Source organism: Podarcis cretensis (genome assembly GCF_951804945.1).
Source record: "Podarcis cretensis genome assembly, chromosome: 6".
NCBI classification, from domain to species: domain Eukaryota; kingdom Metazoa; phylum Chordata; class Lepidosauria; order Squamata; family Lacertidae; genus Podarcis; species Podarcis cretensis.
Window position 1 is genome coordinate 2,382,291 of NC_137175.1, and position 17,691 is coordinate 2,399,981.

At 48.6% G+C, this 17,691-nt stretch overlaps 1 protein-coding gene across 1 annotated transcript; it reads right to left on the bottom strand.

Moving 5' to 3' along the window:
- Positions 1-437: 437 nt before the first annotated feature.
- Positions 438-17,538, bottom strand: LOC307217813 (uncharacterized protein). Its single transcript, XM_079979751.1, has 11 exons — positions 17,401-17,538; positions 12,936-13,070; positions 10,160-10,634; positions 9,270-9,374; positions 7,297-7,443; positions 5,521-5,584; positions 5,122-5,182; positions 4,887-4,978; positions 3,697-3,739; positions 2,715-2,769; positions 438-1,081 (listed from the first exon to the last, which is right to left on the bottom strand). Exons 2-10 carry the CDS (start codon positions 13,057-13,059, stop codon positions 2,735-2,737), a joined length of 1,146 nt encoding a protein of 381 aa, XP_079835877.1. The 5' UTR covers positions 13,060-13,070; positions 17,401-17,538; the 3' UTR covers positions 438-1,081; positions 2,715-2,734.
- Positions 17,539-17,691: the final 153 nt, after the last annotated feature.

Sequence of the window (17,691 nt, forward strand, 5' to 3'; positions counted from 1 at the left end):
ATATTTTTTATTCTTAAATTAGAAAACGTCTGAATACTTGCATGATCAAACGGACAACTGAGCAAGCATTTCTGCAGGTCCAGGTTTTTCTGTTCCTCATTCAGGCTACAAATTGATTACCTGTCAACCCTTCCAATCAATTAATTGTTCCGGGTCCCTAAAGCAATGGTTTTCTCTCTCTCTAGGGAGTTCTGGTTTTCGTCTAAGTAGGAGATGTTGTCTTCTCACACTGGCAATTTCTATGCAAGTAATTTGTGTCCCTTGCAGAACTGAATTAATGTTATAATTGAAAAGATACCTTATTCACATCCTCGCTCTTATCTGATCCTTTTGTGCTGATAGACCTCAAGGAAATGAAAACAAACCTATGTTTTTATATTGCAAACTGCCCCGTGATTCTCAGATGAAGGGCAGTATAGAAATTCTATACTGACCTGAAGCCAAATTTTAGGGGTTTGAATTGGACCTGAACCTCTCACTCTGGGTGTTTGACCAAATCGCTCTGGTCTATCCAAGTCTTTCTCCACCTGGTGCCCTCAATATGTTTTGGACTACATAGGAACATAGGAAACTGCTTTATGCAGACTCAGGCCACCAGCCATCTAGCTCAGTAGCTTTCCAGGACTTCAGGAAGAAGTCTCTTCCAAGCCTGCCTAGAGCTGCTCTCTAGGGTAGACCCTGGAACCTTCTTCTTGCAAGGCAGGTGCTGAGCTAAGGACCTCCTGACTACAATTCCCAGCACACCTGCACTGGCTGGGACTGAAAGTTGTAAATATCCTAAATATCTTGAGAGCACCAGGTTGGGGAAAGCTGGCCAAGGTATATGCAAGTTCAAGGGAGAATATGGTCTCCTGGCATTTTGGGAGCTGCTCTAGAGAAGTTGAGGAACATCATCCATCAGCAGCATGGAGAAGATGAGGAGAGATGAGTTAAGGATTCACCCCTCAATTCAGCTCCATCTGCCAAGAAGGGTGCTGTTCACAAACTGGATTTTGTCCAGAGGCACCTTGCGAAGACAATGAAAGGTCTGTGAGGCAGGTCGTGAGCCGAGAAGCCAAAGGAGCTGCTGGCAAGCTTCATCCTAAAGAAAACACAAGATCAAAGGTGCGGCCGAGCATCTGCATGCTTTAAAAGGTAATTAGAAGAGGGAACATTAGCACACCTTTCAGTGAAGTGGAACACCAGGTGAAGTGGCGGGTTTGAATTACAGGGAGGGGACTGAAACCTGAGGAACGTTAATTCATCAGGAATGCGTCCAGCTTTAGGAACTAACAAGAGACTCCTCCACGAAGACCAGGGTTTATTTATTGCTTATTTATGGCACTTAGATCCCACCTTTTTTCTCTCCAAGGGGGCCTATGTGGTTCTCCTCCCCCTCCACATTTAATGCCCACAACAACCCTGTGAGGCAGGTTAGGCTGAGAGGCAGTGACTGATTTCCAAGGTCAGCCAATGCACTTCATGATGAGTGGGGATTTGAACCCTGGTCTCTGCCAAGCCCTAGTATTGCTTTGGGGGTACAGGAGGTGGGCAGGTGTGGAGGACTCCCTGGTCCTGAATGGGGCAACTGTGCCCCTGAAGGACCAGGTGCGCAGCCTGGGAGTCATTCTGGACTCACAGCTGTCCATGGAGGTGCAGGTCCAGGGCAGCTGTTTATTAGCTCCATCTGGTACGCAGGATGAGACCCTACCTGCCCGCTGACTGTCTCGCCAGAGTGGTGCATGCTCTAGTTATCTCTCGCTTGGACTACTGCAATGTGCTTTATGTGGGGCTACCTTTGAAGATGACCCGGAAACTACAACTAATCCAGAATGCGGCAGGTAGACTGGTGACTGGGAGCGGCTGCTGAGGCCATATAACACCAATCCTGAAAGACCTACATTGGCTCCCAGTACATTTCCAAGCACAATTCAAAGTGTTGGTCCTGACCTTTAAAGCCCTAAATGGCCTCAGTCCTGTATACCTGAAGGAGCGTCTCCACCCCCATCGTTCAGCCTGGACACTGAGGTCCAGCTCCGAGGGCCTTCTGGTAGTTCCCTCCCTGCGAGAAGCCAAGTTACAGGGATCCAGGCAGAGGGCCTTCTTGGTAGTGGCGCCCGCCCTGTGGAACGCCCTCCCACCAGACGTCAAAGAGATAAACAACTACCTGACATTCAGAAGACATCTGAAGATAGCCCTGTTCAGGGAAGTTTTTAATATTTTGATGTATTTTTAATCTTTGTTGGAAGCTGCCCAGAGTGGCTGGGGAAACCCAGCCAGATGGGCGGGGTACAAATAATAAATTATTATTATTATTATTAGTCCGACCCTCTCACCCCCACTGGCCAGCAGCGAATGAACAGCTTTTTCCGCAGAATGGAGATCCATGTTAGGGGCGGGGCCTCCTGTCGCAGGTTCAGCGAGTGAACTGCCAATCGCATCGTGGGACAGGCTGACGGGACCCTGTTCTATCACACTGGCTGTTTTCAGGGGCTGATAGCCCACACTGCCACCTTTCATGGGGGGCTTAAAGGCTGGAATTGGGTTGTTGGCAGCCCCTGCAGCAAAGCGAAGTCCTTCACTGAGGTTGCACAGAAAATCCGTGCAAGGGTGCATGGATGGCAGTGACCATCTATGGTTCCTTGTGAAACTGCCATGCAGCCATGAAGCCACAGCAGGGAATGGAGGCCATGAGAGTTTCAGGAGAACAGAAGGTCTTGGGGATCTTTACTCACCAGATGTTTGCAGAAGCCCGTCAGCGAGTCTTGTGTCCACCAAAAGAACGGGAAACTGCAGAGAAGCAAGCTGGTTATTGATTCCCAAGTGGGCAGCACAACCATTGCCTTCCGCCCCCACCCATTTGATCTCGCATGGCTGGGGCTGGCCTGGTTCCTGGGACATCAAAGGGTGTGTTGTGTCCATAGGTGATCACTCTTGCAGCCTCAACAGCATCCTTCACATTGGGCGCTCCCTTTATAAAGTTAAGGGCAACCTACACTTTGGAACTCCCTGCCTGTTGTCATCAGCGCCTTCGCTTTTGGGGCATGCTAAAAACATTTTTTGTTTAGACGAACCACCCGGATCTTTAGAAAGTGAATGCAAGTTTTAATCTGTTTGCAGTCCGTTGCTATTTTAACTTAAGTTCTTCTTGTTTATTCATCCCACTGATGATTTTGTGGTTTTATCTCTTTTGTAAAATGCTTGGAGGTTTTATTTTATAATCAAAGGGTGAACACATTTTTATGAAATAACTAAAGAAATGCAGTCAAACTAGTTGCAATGTGGAGCAGCTATGTTTCCTTCCCCTGTTGACGTCCAAAGCCTTTTTTTCTTTTTTAACCCACAAACAGATGCAAAAGTCTTAATGGGTGAGTGGAGAATTACCCTCCTCTCTTCCCTAATGCAAACCCTTTTCTCCCAGCTCAGATCTGAAACAGGAAGTGCCTGAAGCAGGTATTGGGCACGGCCAGGTAAGGTGGTTCCGAGCAGTGGGTTCAGCACACCACACCTGTGTGTACACCTTTTGCTGCAAAAATAAGCCTGGACCTTTCACCTCGCATGTGAATAAGGCAGACATGTCCATGAATAAATGGGGTTGCCCCCATCCTGTCTGGTTTGGCCCTTGGCCCAGACAGGCGCCAGAACCCAACAAAAGGAAACATCATGATTCTTAAGAATCACAACCTGTAGGGATGTTGGGAAGGAGGGGAAACTTACAGTCGAGTAGCCACTTGAGGAAGGCTCCCGGAAAAGGCTTGTCCTACGAGAGGGGAAGAAAGAGAGTCAGATAAAACATGACACACTTCTCCAGGGACTGGGAGAGATCACTCCATGAAGAAAGTTCTGCTTTCTTCATAAGGATGCAGAAATAGCCTGCTGGATCACGGAAGGACCATGTCTGCATGTGTTCCCTCTGCTGTGTGCTTCTCTTTTTCCTTCCCCACAATAACAAAATATTTCTGCTTCTGGTCTCAATCTTGTTTTGCCCTCTCCAGCCCCCTTGGGCACACTAATTTCGGGAAAGGGGGGTGGCGTCAGCTTGGCCCTGCAAAGCGGTGGCATTGCTTGGGTTCCCATCAAGACAGGTGCTCCCACTTAAAGGTAAAGGGACCCCTGACCATTAGGTCCAGTCGCGGCCGACTCTGGGGTTGTGGCGCTCATCTCGCTTTATTGGCCAAGGGAGCCAGCATACAGCTTCCGGGTCATGTGGCCAGCAGGAATAAGCCGCTTCTGGCGAACCAGAGCAGCGCACGGAAACACCATTTACCTTCCCGTCGGAGCGGTACCTATTTATCTACTTGCACTTTGGCGTGCTTTCGTACTGCTAGGTTTGCAGGAGCAGGGACCGAGCAACGGGAGCTCACTCCGTCGCGGGGATTTGAACTGCCGACCTTCTGATCGGCAAGTCCTAGGCTCTGTGGTTTAACTCACAGCGCCATCCGTGCTCCCACTTACACGCATGCAAAAAGTGGTGCCAAAAGGGGCTTGGCGGAAGTGGGGAATCTCCACCTAATGTAATAGATCAAGGCAGCCGTGGACTCAAAAAGGTTGGAAACCACTGGTGTTGACAATATAACTAGCTGGGCCAATTGTGTGACTCACTCTGTCCTTGGGCTGAATCTCATGCATCTCCACACCCCACATGAGGTCACTTTTATAAAAGAGGAGGCAGAGATGGGAAGACAGGCAAAGACCCCACGATTGTGGGAAATGCACCCCTGGGTGTCTATGGAAGTTGAAGCTGTGATCCATATTTCTCTCCACTTAAGGCTAATCGTAAAAGCTTGAGGTCCCTGGGGAGGGGAGCTTTGTCCAAGAGAAGCTTGGGCAGAAGAAGTCCTTAGAACACGGAAGCACCCCAGGTGGAGCAGGAGGTGGAAGAAAGCCAATGCATGTGGAGAACACACCTTCAAGTCCATTTCAGAAAACTGTCCCGTTGAAATTGGCACGCTGGAGAGAGCTGTCTGGAGTTTCCCAAGGAGCCCAAAGGAGGCGTATTCTGAACAGGGAGGGGAGAGAGGCAGGAGTGAGGGCAGGCAGACCACGAGAGAGTCCATTGGAAGCTGGGATGGGGCAGGATTACGCCATCAGCAGCTCCCCACAAGCTTGCAAACAAGAGGAAGGTTTAGAAAGGAAGCTTACTGTTGAGAGCTTGGAGTTGCATGTTGACAACATTGAACCAGAGTTGGAACACTGGGCACATCTGCAAAGAAGAACAATGCCAACTTCTGAGATATCACAAGATCAGAGTTCTTCAACCTTGGGTTCCCAGTCATCTTTGCCAATAGGGATGATGGGACGTAGTCCAAGAACATCTGGGGACCCAAGTTTGAAGAACACTGGACTAGATGACCCTTTGGGTCCCTATCATCATCATCATCATCATCATCATCATCATCATCATCATCATTATTAACATGGAAATAATGTCAGATGCTCTGCCACTGAGCCATGGATCTTCCCCAACTACTTGCTCTCCAGTTTCCATTCTTCCATTTGTCAGCATTTTGCCCCAATACATGTAGACAATTGGCTACTCACCACTGAAGGCAGGAGGGTACGGAGGCCAGAATTGATGACGCCACTCAACAGGTTTGCAAGCAAGCTAAGGAGGAAATAATAACATTAATAATAATAATAAATTTTATTAATATCCCGCCCTCCCCAACACAACATTCTAAAATCAATTCATTTTATAATCAATTCAGAATCAAATTCATGGCAACCATTGGGCTAGAGTTCTGTGAGGATTACCAAAGGAGGGGGTGAGACTGTGCCTTGGCCAAAGGCCTGGTGGAACAGCTCCGTCTTGCAGGCCCTGCGGAAAGATGTCAAGTCCCGCAGGGTCCTGGTCTCTGGTGACAGAGTGTTCCACCAAGTCAGGGCCACAGCCGAAAAAGCCCTGGCTCTGGTTGAGGCCAGCTTAACCTTCCTGTGGCCCGGGACCTCCAAGATGTTTTTGTTTGAAGACCCTAAGGTCCTCCGTGGGACATACCAGGAGAGGTGGTCCCGTAGGTACGAGGGTCCTAGGCCATAAGAGACAAGAGAAAGAGACAATACAACCCCAGTCAGATTTCAGGGCTGGATCCCACAATGCCACAATGTGTCTCCTGCTCTTATCACCAGGGAAGGTGATAAGGGATTTGACTTTTGATTATGATGGTTGCTTAGGGCTACTTTGGCCTTGATCCAGGAGTAGGTTGTGCAGTGGACATTATAAAGATGCAGGTGTCTGGTAGCCAATAAGAACCGTAGAATTGTAGAGTTGGAAGGGACCCTGAGGGACATATTGTCCAACCCCCTGCAATGCCGGAATCTCAACAAGTGGTCCCTCATCCAATTTGAACCCATACTGGACCCTGCCTAGCTCTGCAAATGTACTAACAGTTCTATTGCTGCACCACTAGGAGGGTGGTGCAGCAATAAATCTGCAATTTCCTCTTTTCCTAACAGTGAGAGGATTTCTCTGCCCCCTTGCATACTGTTAGAATATTGGAACAAGCCCTATAATTCTGAACAAGACAAGAAATGAAGGGGGGAAATGGGAAGGATTCAAAATGGAAACGGAATGAAGTTAGTCCCACTGAACTCCAGGGGCTCATCCACACTTTGCCCAACTCATTCCAGATAGAGATCTGGTCCATGGATGAGAATTGTTTTGTTTGGTTTTTTGTTTTGTTTCTGCCCTGAGCTTTCCCCACGAAAAGCTGAAACGGAATGAACGTCTGTTCGGGTTTTCCATGTATTGAAATTTGTTCCAACTGAGCTTTAAAGAATAGATTTTTTGCGGCAAAAACTTCATAGCAAAAGGAAAAGAAAAGTTCCTCGGGCACAGAGCATTAAGTTAAAAACTTTGCCTTGAAAGAGTGGAGGAAAGCAAAGTGTGGATAAGCTTTGAGTGGAAGCAATAAGAGCTGGTTGGCCAATCTGGTTTACATCCAGTCACTGATTCCATTAGCACAAGGACTTCTGCTTCCACAAATGAACGTTCCCCTTGCTCCTCTGTCCCCATACCCCCCCTAAATCTGATCTGGGGGTTCATCCAACCCTTTGGGGAAGATTTGGGGGAGGACGCAGGGTGCACATAATGGGGAGTTTTACTGTGGAAGCAGAAATACTTGCGCTAATGAAATGAGAGATGCCACCTTTTCAAACACCGCAGTGATTCTCAGAGAGGCAGAGTGGATGAGGTGAAGTCAGAATGGGTAAGGATGGAGGAGAAATTGGGGAAAGATTTAATTTTAGTCTGATTTATTTACACTTCCCAAAATGATAAGGAAACCACCCAGATAAGCCCCCCAAACCTTTAATGCTCACCTGCTTGGCAGCTTGATGCTGAAGCCAGCGACCATATCCTGGCAGTTCTTAAGGACCAGCTTGAGATCTCCCGGTTTGTCTTGGGTTAACGCCAGGTGAGGGCTGATGTCCATCACCACGGAAGTTCCGCTGAGAAAACTGAGCACCCTGGGAGACAAAGTCAGACAGGGGTACTGGGCTTTGAGTGTTGGGAAGGGACCTGCAGGGGCCAGAGAGTGTTCTGGGATGTGGCATCAGCTCATGTGGGGAATGGCCAGAGGCTGTAGGGCCTTGCAGAGGTGCTCAGCATGAACTAAACTGGAAGCGTGGCCCAGAACATGCTCAATGCTCTCTGGCAGCTGTGGGTTGCAAAAGAATAACCGCAGTGGCAGGCAAGCTACCTCTCTTGTCAACCAGCTTTTGAGAAACACCTGGGTCATAGGTTGAAGACCTCTATTCCGTAGCACTAAAACTTATGGGCATCGAATGAAGCTGGATGTTGGAAGATTCAGGACAGATCTACGAAAGTCCTTCTTCATGTAGCGCATGGCCAAGCTGTTGAACTCGTTCCCACAGGAGGCCACGAACCTGGGTAGCTTTGAAAGAGGATTGGACAAATTCATGGAGGAGGAGAAGGCTATTGGTGGCTACTAGTCAGGGTGGCTATGTTCTCCCTCCACAGTTGGGGGCAGTGATGGTTCTGAATACCAGTTGCTGGAAACCAGTTGCAGCAGTGGAGAGGAACCCCATGCTCGGTTCCCTTGCAGGGTTCCCAGGGGGGACACCTGGTTGTCCACAATAAGGATAGGATGCTGGACTAGATGGGCCATTGGCCTGATCCAGCAGCCAGCTCTTCCTATATTCTTAGGTTAAGACATTGTGGAGCATGCCATGCTCTGGGGATGTCTCTTTGTAGAAAGGCTGGATGAGAATATAGTGTTGCAACTCAGTGCAGGCCACCCACAGCACATAAGGCAGGACCAGACCATGCATGCTTAGACTCTCCTCTGCATCTCCCTCCTGAAGGTTATCCAGGAGCAAGGGGGAAGTCCCACAAGGGCATCTCAGCCCTTCTGGTTGACATTGGTTTAACTGCAGAGCTTTGGGGCTGCCTAGAGCTGGTTATGGTGCTGGAGGAGACTCTTGAGAGTCCCATGGACTGCAAGAAGATCAAACCTCTCCATTCTGAAGGAAATCAGCCCTGAGTGCTCACTGGAAGGACAGATCGTGAAGCTGAGGCTCCAAGACTTTGGCCACCTCAGGAGAAGAGAAGACTCCCTGGAAAAGACCCTGATGTTGGGAAAGATGGAGGGCACAAGGAGAAGGGGACGACGGAGGACGAGATGGTTGGACAGTGTTCTCGAAGCGACCAGCATGAGTTTGACCAAACTGTGGGAGGCAGTGGAAGACAGGAGGGCCTGGCGTGCTCTGGTCCAGGGGGTCACGAAAAGTCGGACACGACTAAATGACTAAACAACAACAAGAGCTGGTTGGGGCAGCTGAGTGGGACAGTGAAGGAGAACCTGGGGAAACTCAGAAGCATCTGGACAAGGAGAGGCATTGACCATAGTCAACAAATCCTCATTAAGGTTTTTGTGGTGGGAAGAAGCTACCTTGGAAGAAACCAGGCAACCGGCCCATCCTTTTTGGCCACCTCGACTTGGTATGGAAACATCTCTGCAAAATCTCAGGCAGAGATCCTTCCTAGCCCTCCTGCTTATTGGAATTCCTTCAGCTGGAGATGTTAGGGACTAGCCTTCACTGACCTGGTGCTCTCCCTGTATTTTGCACTATAACTCCCATCAGCACAGCTATATGATGCCGGGGCTGATGGGAGATGTAGTCTGGCAACATCTAGGAAAAGAGAAGGTTGGGGAAGGATGCTTAGAGGTGCAAAATATGTCTTCTGCTACTGGAGTTTTGGCCTTTCCTGCTCATGTTAATTTCAGAACAAGCTGAATGTGAAGGAAGCAGCTCTCGCTCTCATGACTCACCCTGGCAAATTAGTAGTAATGGTTGCATGTAGGTTGAGCTGTAGCTCATTTCCACGGATGACCTTCCAGGACCCTCCAATAACCTCAAGGTTCACAGCATTAAACCTGCGAATTGAGCAACATAACAGAAGGGAGAAGATGCATGGAGACCCCAGAATGGTCGGCACACATTGCAAAGTCATGTATCCATCCCACTCTCTCCTCCTAATGGCACTGATGTGGTTCAACCCCAACAAGATGATAGATTTTGCCTAATAAGATGCTCTTAGAATCATAGAATTGTAGAGTTTGAAGAGATCCCAATGATCATCTATTCCAACACCCCACAATGCAGGAATCTCAACTAAAGCATCCATGACAGATGGCCATCCAATCTCTGCTTAAAAACTTCAAATGAAGGAGAGCCCACCATCTTCTGAGGGAATCCATCCCTCTGACAAATGGCTGTTACCCTCAGGATGGTCTTCCTAATGTTTAGTCGAAATCTCCCTTTTTGTAACTTGAATCTACTGGTTCGTGTCCTATTCTCCAGAGCAGGAGAAAACAAGCTTGTTCCCACTTCCATGTGGCAGCCCTTTAGGTATTTGAAGTTGGCTGTCATATCTCTTCTCAGTCTCCTCTTTTCCAGGCTAAACATGCCCAACTCTCTCAACCATTCCTCACAAGACTTGGTTTCCAGACCCTTGGTCACCTTGGTCACCCTCCTCTGCACCCCTTCCAGCTTATCAATACCCTTCTTGGTGGTAGAAGGGAAGAGAATGACAACAGAATTGGCCTGTAGTGCAACCAGGTCCAGAATTAGGGATGGTGATGGACCTACAGCCTCTCATTCTGGATGGGGACGTGGTCTGTCAACTGCAACGGCTGCTCCCTTGCCCACACCAACTCACCATTGGAACGGCTCCTTGGATCCTCCACCGCCGAGGAGACCTCCCAGACCAAGTAGGTTTCCACCAAGAAGGCCGTTCTCTCCACCAAGAAGATCACCACCTAGGAGGCCATTTTTGCCGAGGAGATCGCCGCCCAGAGCACCACCGAGCAGGCCGCCACCTCCAGATTCACCACCACCACCAAGTAGACCTCCGGTGGCATTGCCAAGAAGGCCTCCTCCACCACCGAGCAGGCCATCTCCTCCAGCAACAGCGCCGAGCAGGCCACCTCCATCGCCACCTCCAACAGCACCAAGGAGACCACCTCCACCTTCTCCTCCTCCACCACCATCAGCTCCAAGCAAGCCGCCGCCACCTTTGCTGTCGCCTCCACCACCAACAGCTCCAAGTACTCCATCTACTGCTCCTCCTCCTACAGCACCGAGCAGGCCGCCTCCAAGACCACCGAGGAGACCACCTTTGCCAGAATCACTTCCTGCACCAAGAAGATCCCCGTTATTTATATATTACACTTATAGCCCACCTTCTCTTCCCAAGGAGCTCAAGGTGGCCTGCATTGTTCTCCTGCTTATCCTTCAATCCCCAGAACAACCCTGTGGGGTAGGTTGGGCTGAGAGGCAGGGAGTGGAGCCAGGCCACCCAGCAATTCATGGCTGCGTGGGGATTTGAACCCTGGTCTCCCAGGTCCTAAACCCCACCCTATCACCAGCTCTTTCTGGGATAGTGAGAACCATCCCAGGAGACATGGTCGCAGAAGCCCCTTTTCACCAGCAATGTCTGTGTAAAATAGACCTCCTGGGCCAAGTATATTGTCAATACAGATGCTATTTAAGTGGAAGAACAGATCCTGAAGCTGAGGCTCCAAGACTTTGGCCACCTCATGAGAAGAGAAGACTCCCTGGAAAAGACCCTGATGTGGGGAAAGATGGAGGGCACAAGGAGAAGGGGACGGAAGAGGACGAGATGGTGGGACAGTGTCTTCGAAGCTACCAGCATGAGTTTGACCAAACTGCGGGAGGCAGTGGAAGACAGGAGTGCCTGGCGTGCTCTGGTCCATGGGGTCACGAAGAGTCGGACACAACTAAACGACTAAACCACAATCAAAGTGGCTTACAAGAAGAACCTGCTGGATCAGGCCAATGGCTCAAGGTCCTGTTCTCGCAGTGACCGGCCAGTTGCCCCAATGGGAATCCTACAAGCTGGATCCAAGCACAAGAGCCCTCTCTCCTACTGTGGCTTCCAGAAACTGGGATTCAGAAACATCACTGCCTCCAACTTTGGAGACAGAGTAGAGCCATTGTGTCTAGCAGCCATTAATGGCAGCCCTTTTCTCCTCCGTGATTTTGCCAAACCTCTTTGAAAGTCGTCCAGGTTGGCGACTGTTGCTGCCTCCTGCAGGAGTGAGTTCCATAGTTTAACTACATAAAGGTAAAGGTAAAAGGACCCCTGACCATGAGGTCCAGTCTGGGGTTGCGGTGCTCATCTCCCTTTACTGGCCGAGGGAGCCGGCGTACAGCTTCCGGGTCATGTGGCCAGCATGACTAAGCCGCTTCTGGTGAACTTCTTTACCTTCCCGCCGGAGCGGTACCTATTTATCTACTTGCACTGGCATGCTTTCAAACTGCTAGGTTGGCAGGAGCAGGGACCGAGCAACGGGAGCTCACCCCGTCGCGGGGATTCGAACCGCCGTCCTTCTGATTGGCATGTCCTAGGCTCAGTGGTTTAACCCACAGTGCCACCCGCGTCCCTGTACCAGTGGCACAAAACCTTTGCTAAAAGAAAGGAGGCAGAGCAGTCTATCGTCACATCTCTATGTCTCCAGGGAGATCAGGCGTCTGCAGTGTATTTCATTGACAAAAAACCAAATAGAGATATTTAGCCACTAACTTGGTGAGCTCCTGATCATTCCCCAGTAATAGAAAATGTATGGCCTCCAACTCTGGCTTCCATTTGGGGATGCAGAGTTGATCTAGAAATTGCTGACAAAGATCAGCATATAGTTTACGATTAAGAACCATATGTGTGAGGGTTTCCACCCAGTGGTCTTCACCTGGGCAAGTTCTTTCTCCTTCCACCCTGCCTGAGAACCTTCCCCAAAGGAGGTTAGATGGATTTGAATTAAACCTGGCCAGTGAAAATGCCCTTCTTTCTTGAGGATTAAGCAAAAATTCAAGATAATTGTGATTAATTTCATGTGCCCAAGAAAGCTGAAAGTTAAGAGGGGAGCATGTTTTCTCTGCTGCTACTGTTAGTTCCTGGCGCTCAATATCTCACAACCTAATTTTTATTATAGCCTTGGCAGATGGTAGGGACATTGACTGCAAAAGTTCCACTGACAGCCTGAGTTGCTGTACCTTCTTGTTAAACTGTTGTGGCCCTGGGGGAAGAAAGGGGTCTAAGAAAACTTTTGCTGAGGAGAGCATCTTTACCAGCATAGAAGAAATCTCGCCCAGGCGACAGTCTCTACCTTGTGTTGACCTCCCTCTAGACACAAGGCTCCATAGGGTACACAGCATGAGACAGTAAAGATCTTGAGGAGGAAAACTGCTTGGACTCATTCTACCAACTGGGTAAACCCTGGCAGCCAAACTGGAATACCATAGTACAATTGAGCTATAATTTTGGCGTTGAAGACCTTAAGGGCAGAAGTTTCTTAGAAATGTGTTTCCCAAGGAATTTCATCTTTGCTGTCATATAACCCATGGAAAGTGTGGGAGCTGGGCTGGTGCCGCCTCTTCAGCTGCCCCTCGTGTCACCCGTTTGAGGTCCAACTCACCTTTTTCAGTCTTTGCTGAGCTTGAACCAAGAAGACCGCCCAGCCCAAGACATTGCGAGGGAACCAAGGACCTGCAGAAGATGGCAACCAGGCACCATGTCTTCACCACTGTCAAGGTCTTCATCCTCCTTGCATCTGCGAAAGAGAGAGGGGCAAGGCAGCTGGAGCAGGTGGAGGGGCGCTCAGGTGTGAAGGGAGCAAGCCAGATGTGATAGGAACAGCCACATTTTCTGCTCAAGGTGTGTGGCTTCTGGGTTTTCTTGTATGTCTTTTTTCTATTGTAAGCCTGCAGTAGAGAGTGTTGTGTTTTGATTGTATGGACGCTACTCTGGAAGGTTGGTGGTTCGAGCCCCCCCCCCCGGGACACCTATAATTCTTGCATTGGAGGGGGTTGGACTAGATGGCCCTCAGAGGTCCCTTCCAACTTTATAATTCTATGATTTTAAGATTTCTTTGGATGAGATGTTAATGGTATACAGTGGTACCTCAGGTTACAGATACTTCGGGTTACAGACGCTTCAGGTTACAGACTCCACTAACCCAGAAATAGTACCTCAGGATAATAATAATAATAATAATAATAATAATAATAATAATAATTTATTTATACCCTGCCCATCTGGCTGGGTTTCCCCAGCCACTCCGGGCAGCTTTAAACAAAGTATGAAAATACAGTGGTCTGTTAAACATTAAAAGCTTCCCTAAACAGGGCTGCCTTCAGATGTCTTCTTAAAAGTCTGGTAGTTGTGTTTCTCTTTGACATCTGGTGGGAGGGCGTTCCACAGGGCGGGAGCCACTACCAAGAAGACCCTCTGCCTGGTTCCCTGTAGCTTTGCTTCTTGCAGGGAGGGAACCGCCAAAAAGCCCTCGGCGCTGGACCTCAGTGTCCGGGCAGAACGATGGAGGTGGAGACGCTCCTTCAGATATACTGGGCCGAGGCCGTTTAGGGCTTTAAAGGTCAGCACCAACACTTTGAATTGTGCCTGGAAATGTACTGGGAGCCAATGCAGGTCTTTCAGGACCAGTGTTATGTGGTCTCGGCGGCCGCTCCCAGTCACCAGTCTAGCTGCCGCATTCTGGATTAGTTGTAGTTTCCGGGTCACCTTCAAAAGTAGCCCCCCACAGAGCGCATTGTAGTAGTCCAAGCAAGAGATAACTAGAGCATGCACCACTTGGGCGAGACAGTCCACGGGCAGATAGGGTCTCATCCTGCATACCAGATGGAGCAAAGTTAAGAACTTTGCCTCAGGATGAGAACAGAAATCGAGTGGCGGCGGTGCGGCGGTAGCAGGAGGCCCCATTAGCTAAAGTGGTGCTTCAGGTTAAGAACAGTTTCAGGTTAAGAACGGACCTCCAGAATGAATTAAGTTCTTAACCTGAGGTACCACTGTACTTTCATTCTCTGAATTACGAGCCGAAGAACAAGGCGAGTCAAGCCTGATAATTTCCACCCTGCCGAACAGCAGAGTTTGGTCTGTGCCACATAACTTCATTATTGTTGAAGATGACCCTCAATCATAGCAGTTCCTGGCATCATTAACTGAGATTCTGACTTGCTAGAATGTCTCTCGCGTCCTGCCTTTGATCAGCGCACACGTGTGGACTCATTGCCATGACTACTGAAAGAGAGAGGAAGGCCAGGATTCGGGCAGCAGCCTTCAGTGCAGGATATAATCAAAGGGGTTTGCTGGCATCTCTTTTGCAGACATGCCATGGAACAAAATTGGCTCCTTTGAAATCTTTGAAGCCTGCCTTTGGGGGGGGGGGCGGGACGTGAAGTTATTCGGTATAAAAATAAGCGCTGCTATTTCCTGCTCAATTTAACGTGCCGCTTGTAACATGCAGGGCTTAAAAGGAAAAAACCCCAAGCCTACCTCCATAATAGATATGGACAAGTGACTGCATGGTCTCCTTGTGGAGCCAGGCTTCTGAGATGATGCAGAAAGGTTACTGTGCTCATTTTTGTTGTTTAGTCATTTAGTCGTGTCTGCCTCTTCGTGACCCCCTGGACCAGAGCACGCCAGGCCCTCCTGTCTTCCACTGCCTCCCGCAGTTTGGCCAAACTCACGCTGGTAGCTTCGAGAACACTGTCCCACCATCTCATCCTCTGTCGTCCTTGTGCCCTCCATCTTTCCCAACATCAGGGTCTTTTCCATGGAATCTTCTCTTCTCATGACGTCTTGGAGCCTCAGCTTCGGGATCTGTCCTTCCAGTGAGCACTCAGGGCTGATTTCCTTCAGAATGGAGAGGTTTGATCTTCTTGCAGTCCATGGGACTCTCAAGAGTCTCCTCCAGCACCATAATTCAAAAGCATCAATTCTTCGGCAATCAGCCTTCTTTATGGTCCAGCTCTCACTTCCGTACATCACTACTGGGAAAACCATGGCTTTCACTATACGGACCTTTGTTGGCAAGGTGATGTCTCTTCTTTTTAAGATGCTCATTTAGACTGGCTGATTATCATCTTTCTGCTCAGTTTCCACCAGTGGGATGGGTCTTTGGGGCAAACAGGTGTGACTTTATCATTCTCGCTAACAGTGAAGTCAAGTGGTTGAGTGCCGAAAAGGATGGAGGCAAGCCTGAGCGACAGAGAAAGAAGAAGGAAGAACGAAGGGCTGGCGCAAAAGAGTGAACCCCAAGGTATGCAAGGGGGGGGCATTTCCCTTTTTTCTAAAGGAGCAAAAGGGGGAAGGGAGATCTCCACGATGACCCCTCATGATCAGCGGCCTCCGGGAGTGATGCAATATCAGAAGGAAAAGGAAAATGGGAAAAAGGACTCATGAACTCACAGGTTCACAGAACTGCAGAATGGGGAGGGACCCTAAAGGTCATCCATTCCAACCCCCTGCAATAGAGGAACCGGCTGCTCCAGCCCCTTAAAGAAGGGAATGGATAGCGATCACAGCAGAGACTTTAATACAAACATGGATGGGGGAAAATCTAGCGTTATTCCATTTGGAGTCATGGTGGTGGGAATTAACAGAAGTAAAATTAAAAGAAAGAACGTGGTTAAGGTTTATTAATAATATTAACAATTAGGGGACCCATCTCGGACTTTCTGTGAGAAAAGGAAATGAATCTGAGACACCTTAACTTGGAGGAAAGATGGTTTAACAGAAAGTGGAGTTGCTGGATGCTCGCATTGACCAAAGGTTCTAAATTATCTTATCTCCTTCTTTTATATACGGTAAATGGCAGGTGGAAAATTGGAAGTTCCTCTCTTGAAGTTTCTCTTCTTTTGCTTTCTTTGTTTTTCTCGTTACTCTTTTTATCCCTGTTGTCCCTTTCTTTTCATGTTTCTTTTCCTTCTTTTGCATCTTTAGAAGTTGCAATTTTATTGTACCGTGAGGAAATTTCAATAAAAAAATCTTACCAGCGAAAAGAAAAGAAAAGAAAAGAAAAGAAAAGAAAAGAAAAGAAAAGAAAAGAGAGAGCCCTTTGGGTGCGGAGTGTTCATTCACACGCAAACTGAGCTTTCCAAAATATTAGACATTCCAAAGGGCACTTCCTTGTCATGTGGGATGAAAGGAACCTTTGTTGGTTTCCGTAGAGATGCCACATTGCAGAATCCCACCTTCCCCCCGCCCAGGGGATCGAGGTGACACCCCTGGTTCCCCCCTTCCTTACTTAACCCCCACAACAACAGCCCTTTGAGGTATGTTAGGCTGAGAACGGCAGGGACTTGCCCACCCCCAATCACCCGGTGAGTTTCATGGCCGAGCGGAGAATTTGAACCCAGGTCTCCCAGGTCTAAGCGCTGAAAATTGACCTTCCTTTTTGAAAAACCCACCACCATGTCAAGAATCACCTTTCCATCTCCCCTCTGCTTGGAATCACCCATATCTCTCTCTTTTTTTTTACTACTATTGATTTTATTTCATATCCGCCATTACTCCAATTGCTCGGGACGATTGCTGTTTTTGCCAATTCGATCTCCAGGAGCAGATTGAAAGTACATTTCCAAACCATCTGTACACTATTTGACTGTAAAAAACAACAACCTCAAAGTAGTTTACAAAAATATAAAACAATTTTTAAAAATACAGCAGTACTTTAAAAAATAAATATAAAAAATATTATTTTTATGATTAAAACCTACAAAAAGTTAGAATACTAAAACCTGGGCAGGCTTGTCTAAACAAGACTGTTTTTAGCAGGCGCCACAAAGACCTCATGTGGCAGGGAGTTCCAAAGTGTAGACACTCCACAATTGAGTTCTTACCAATGCAGAATGGGGGTTATGCAGCAGTGCCAATTCTGTTGATCAAAGTGGCTGAGTGGGCACATCTGGGGTGAGGCAATTTCACAGGCAAAACTGATCCCCTTTAGGCATTCCTACGCACACTGCCCCCCCCCCCAGCTGCTCTTTGGAAGCAGAACAAGCCAAGCCAACCCCGCTATGCCTTGCTTGGGGCAGAAGCGGAAAATGCTGCAGCAAAAGGGTTAGGAGTTTTGTGTCTCTTACCTGGGATGCCTTGACATTTGCAAACAGGTCTCCGGGGCTGCCTTATCTGCTGCCGCTGCTGCTCTGGCACAAGAGCCCTTATATAGCCAAGCCCAGGGCTGGTATAAGGGGGGAAAGAGGGTTCTGGGTTGGCAGCATTCGGAGATGGTATCAAGGCCCTGCACAAAGGATGGATTTCGACACTCAGAAGCAAACAGGAGGCACTTGAAACCGCTCTGGGATGCCTCCTTCAGCACCTGGACTTCTGCTTCCTGGAGATCTTACATAACTTTGTTGTTGTTGTTGTTGTTG

Excerpts from the sequence above, each read along its gene's own strand:
- LOC307217813 (XM_079979751.1), bottom strand. The coding sequence starts at position 13,059 with ATGAAGACCTTGACAGTGGTGAAGACATGGTGCCTGGTTGCCATCTTC. Across the intron at positions 5,183-5,520 it reads GTACCCTCCTGCCTTCAGTG|ATGTGCCCAGTGTTCCAACT; the intron begins GTGAGTAGCCAA and ends TCTTCTTTGCAG. Across the intron at positions 4,979-5,121 it reads GCAACTCCAAGCTCTCAACA|AATACGCCTCCTTTGGGCTC; the intron begins GTAAGCTTCCTT and ends CTCCCTGTTCAG.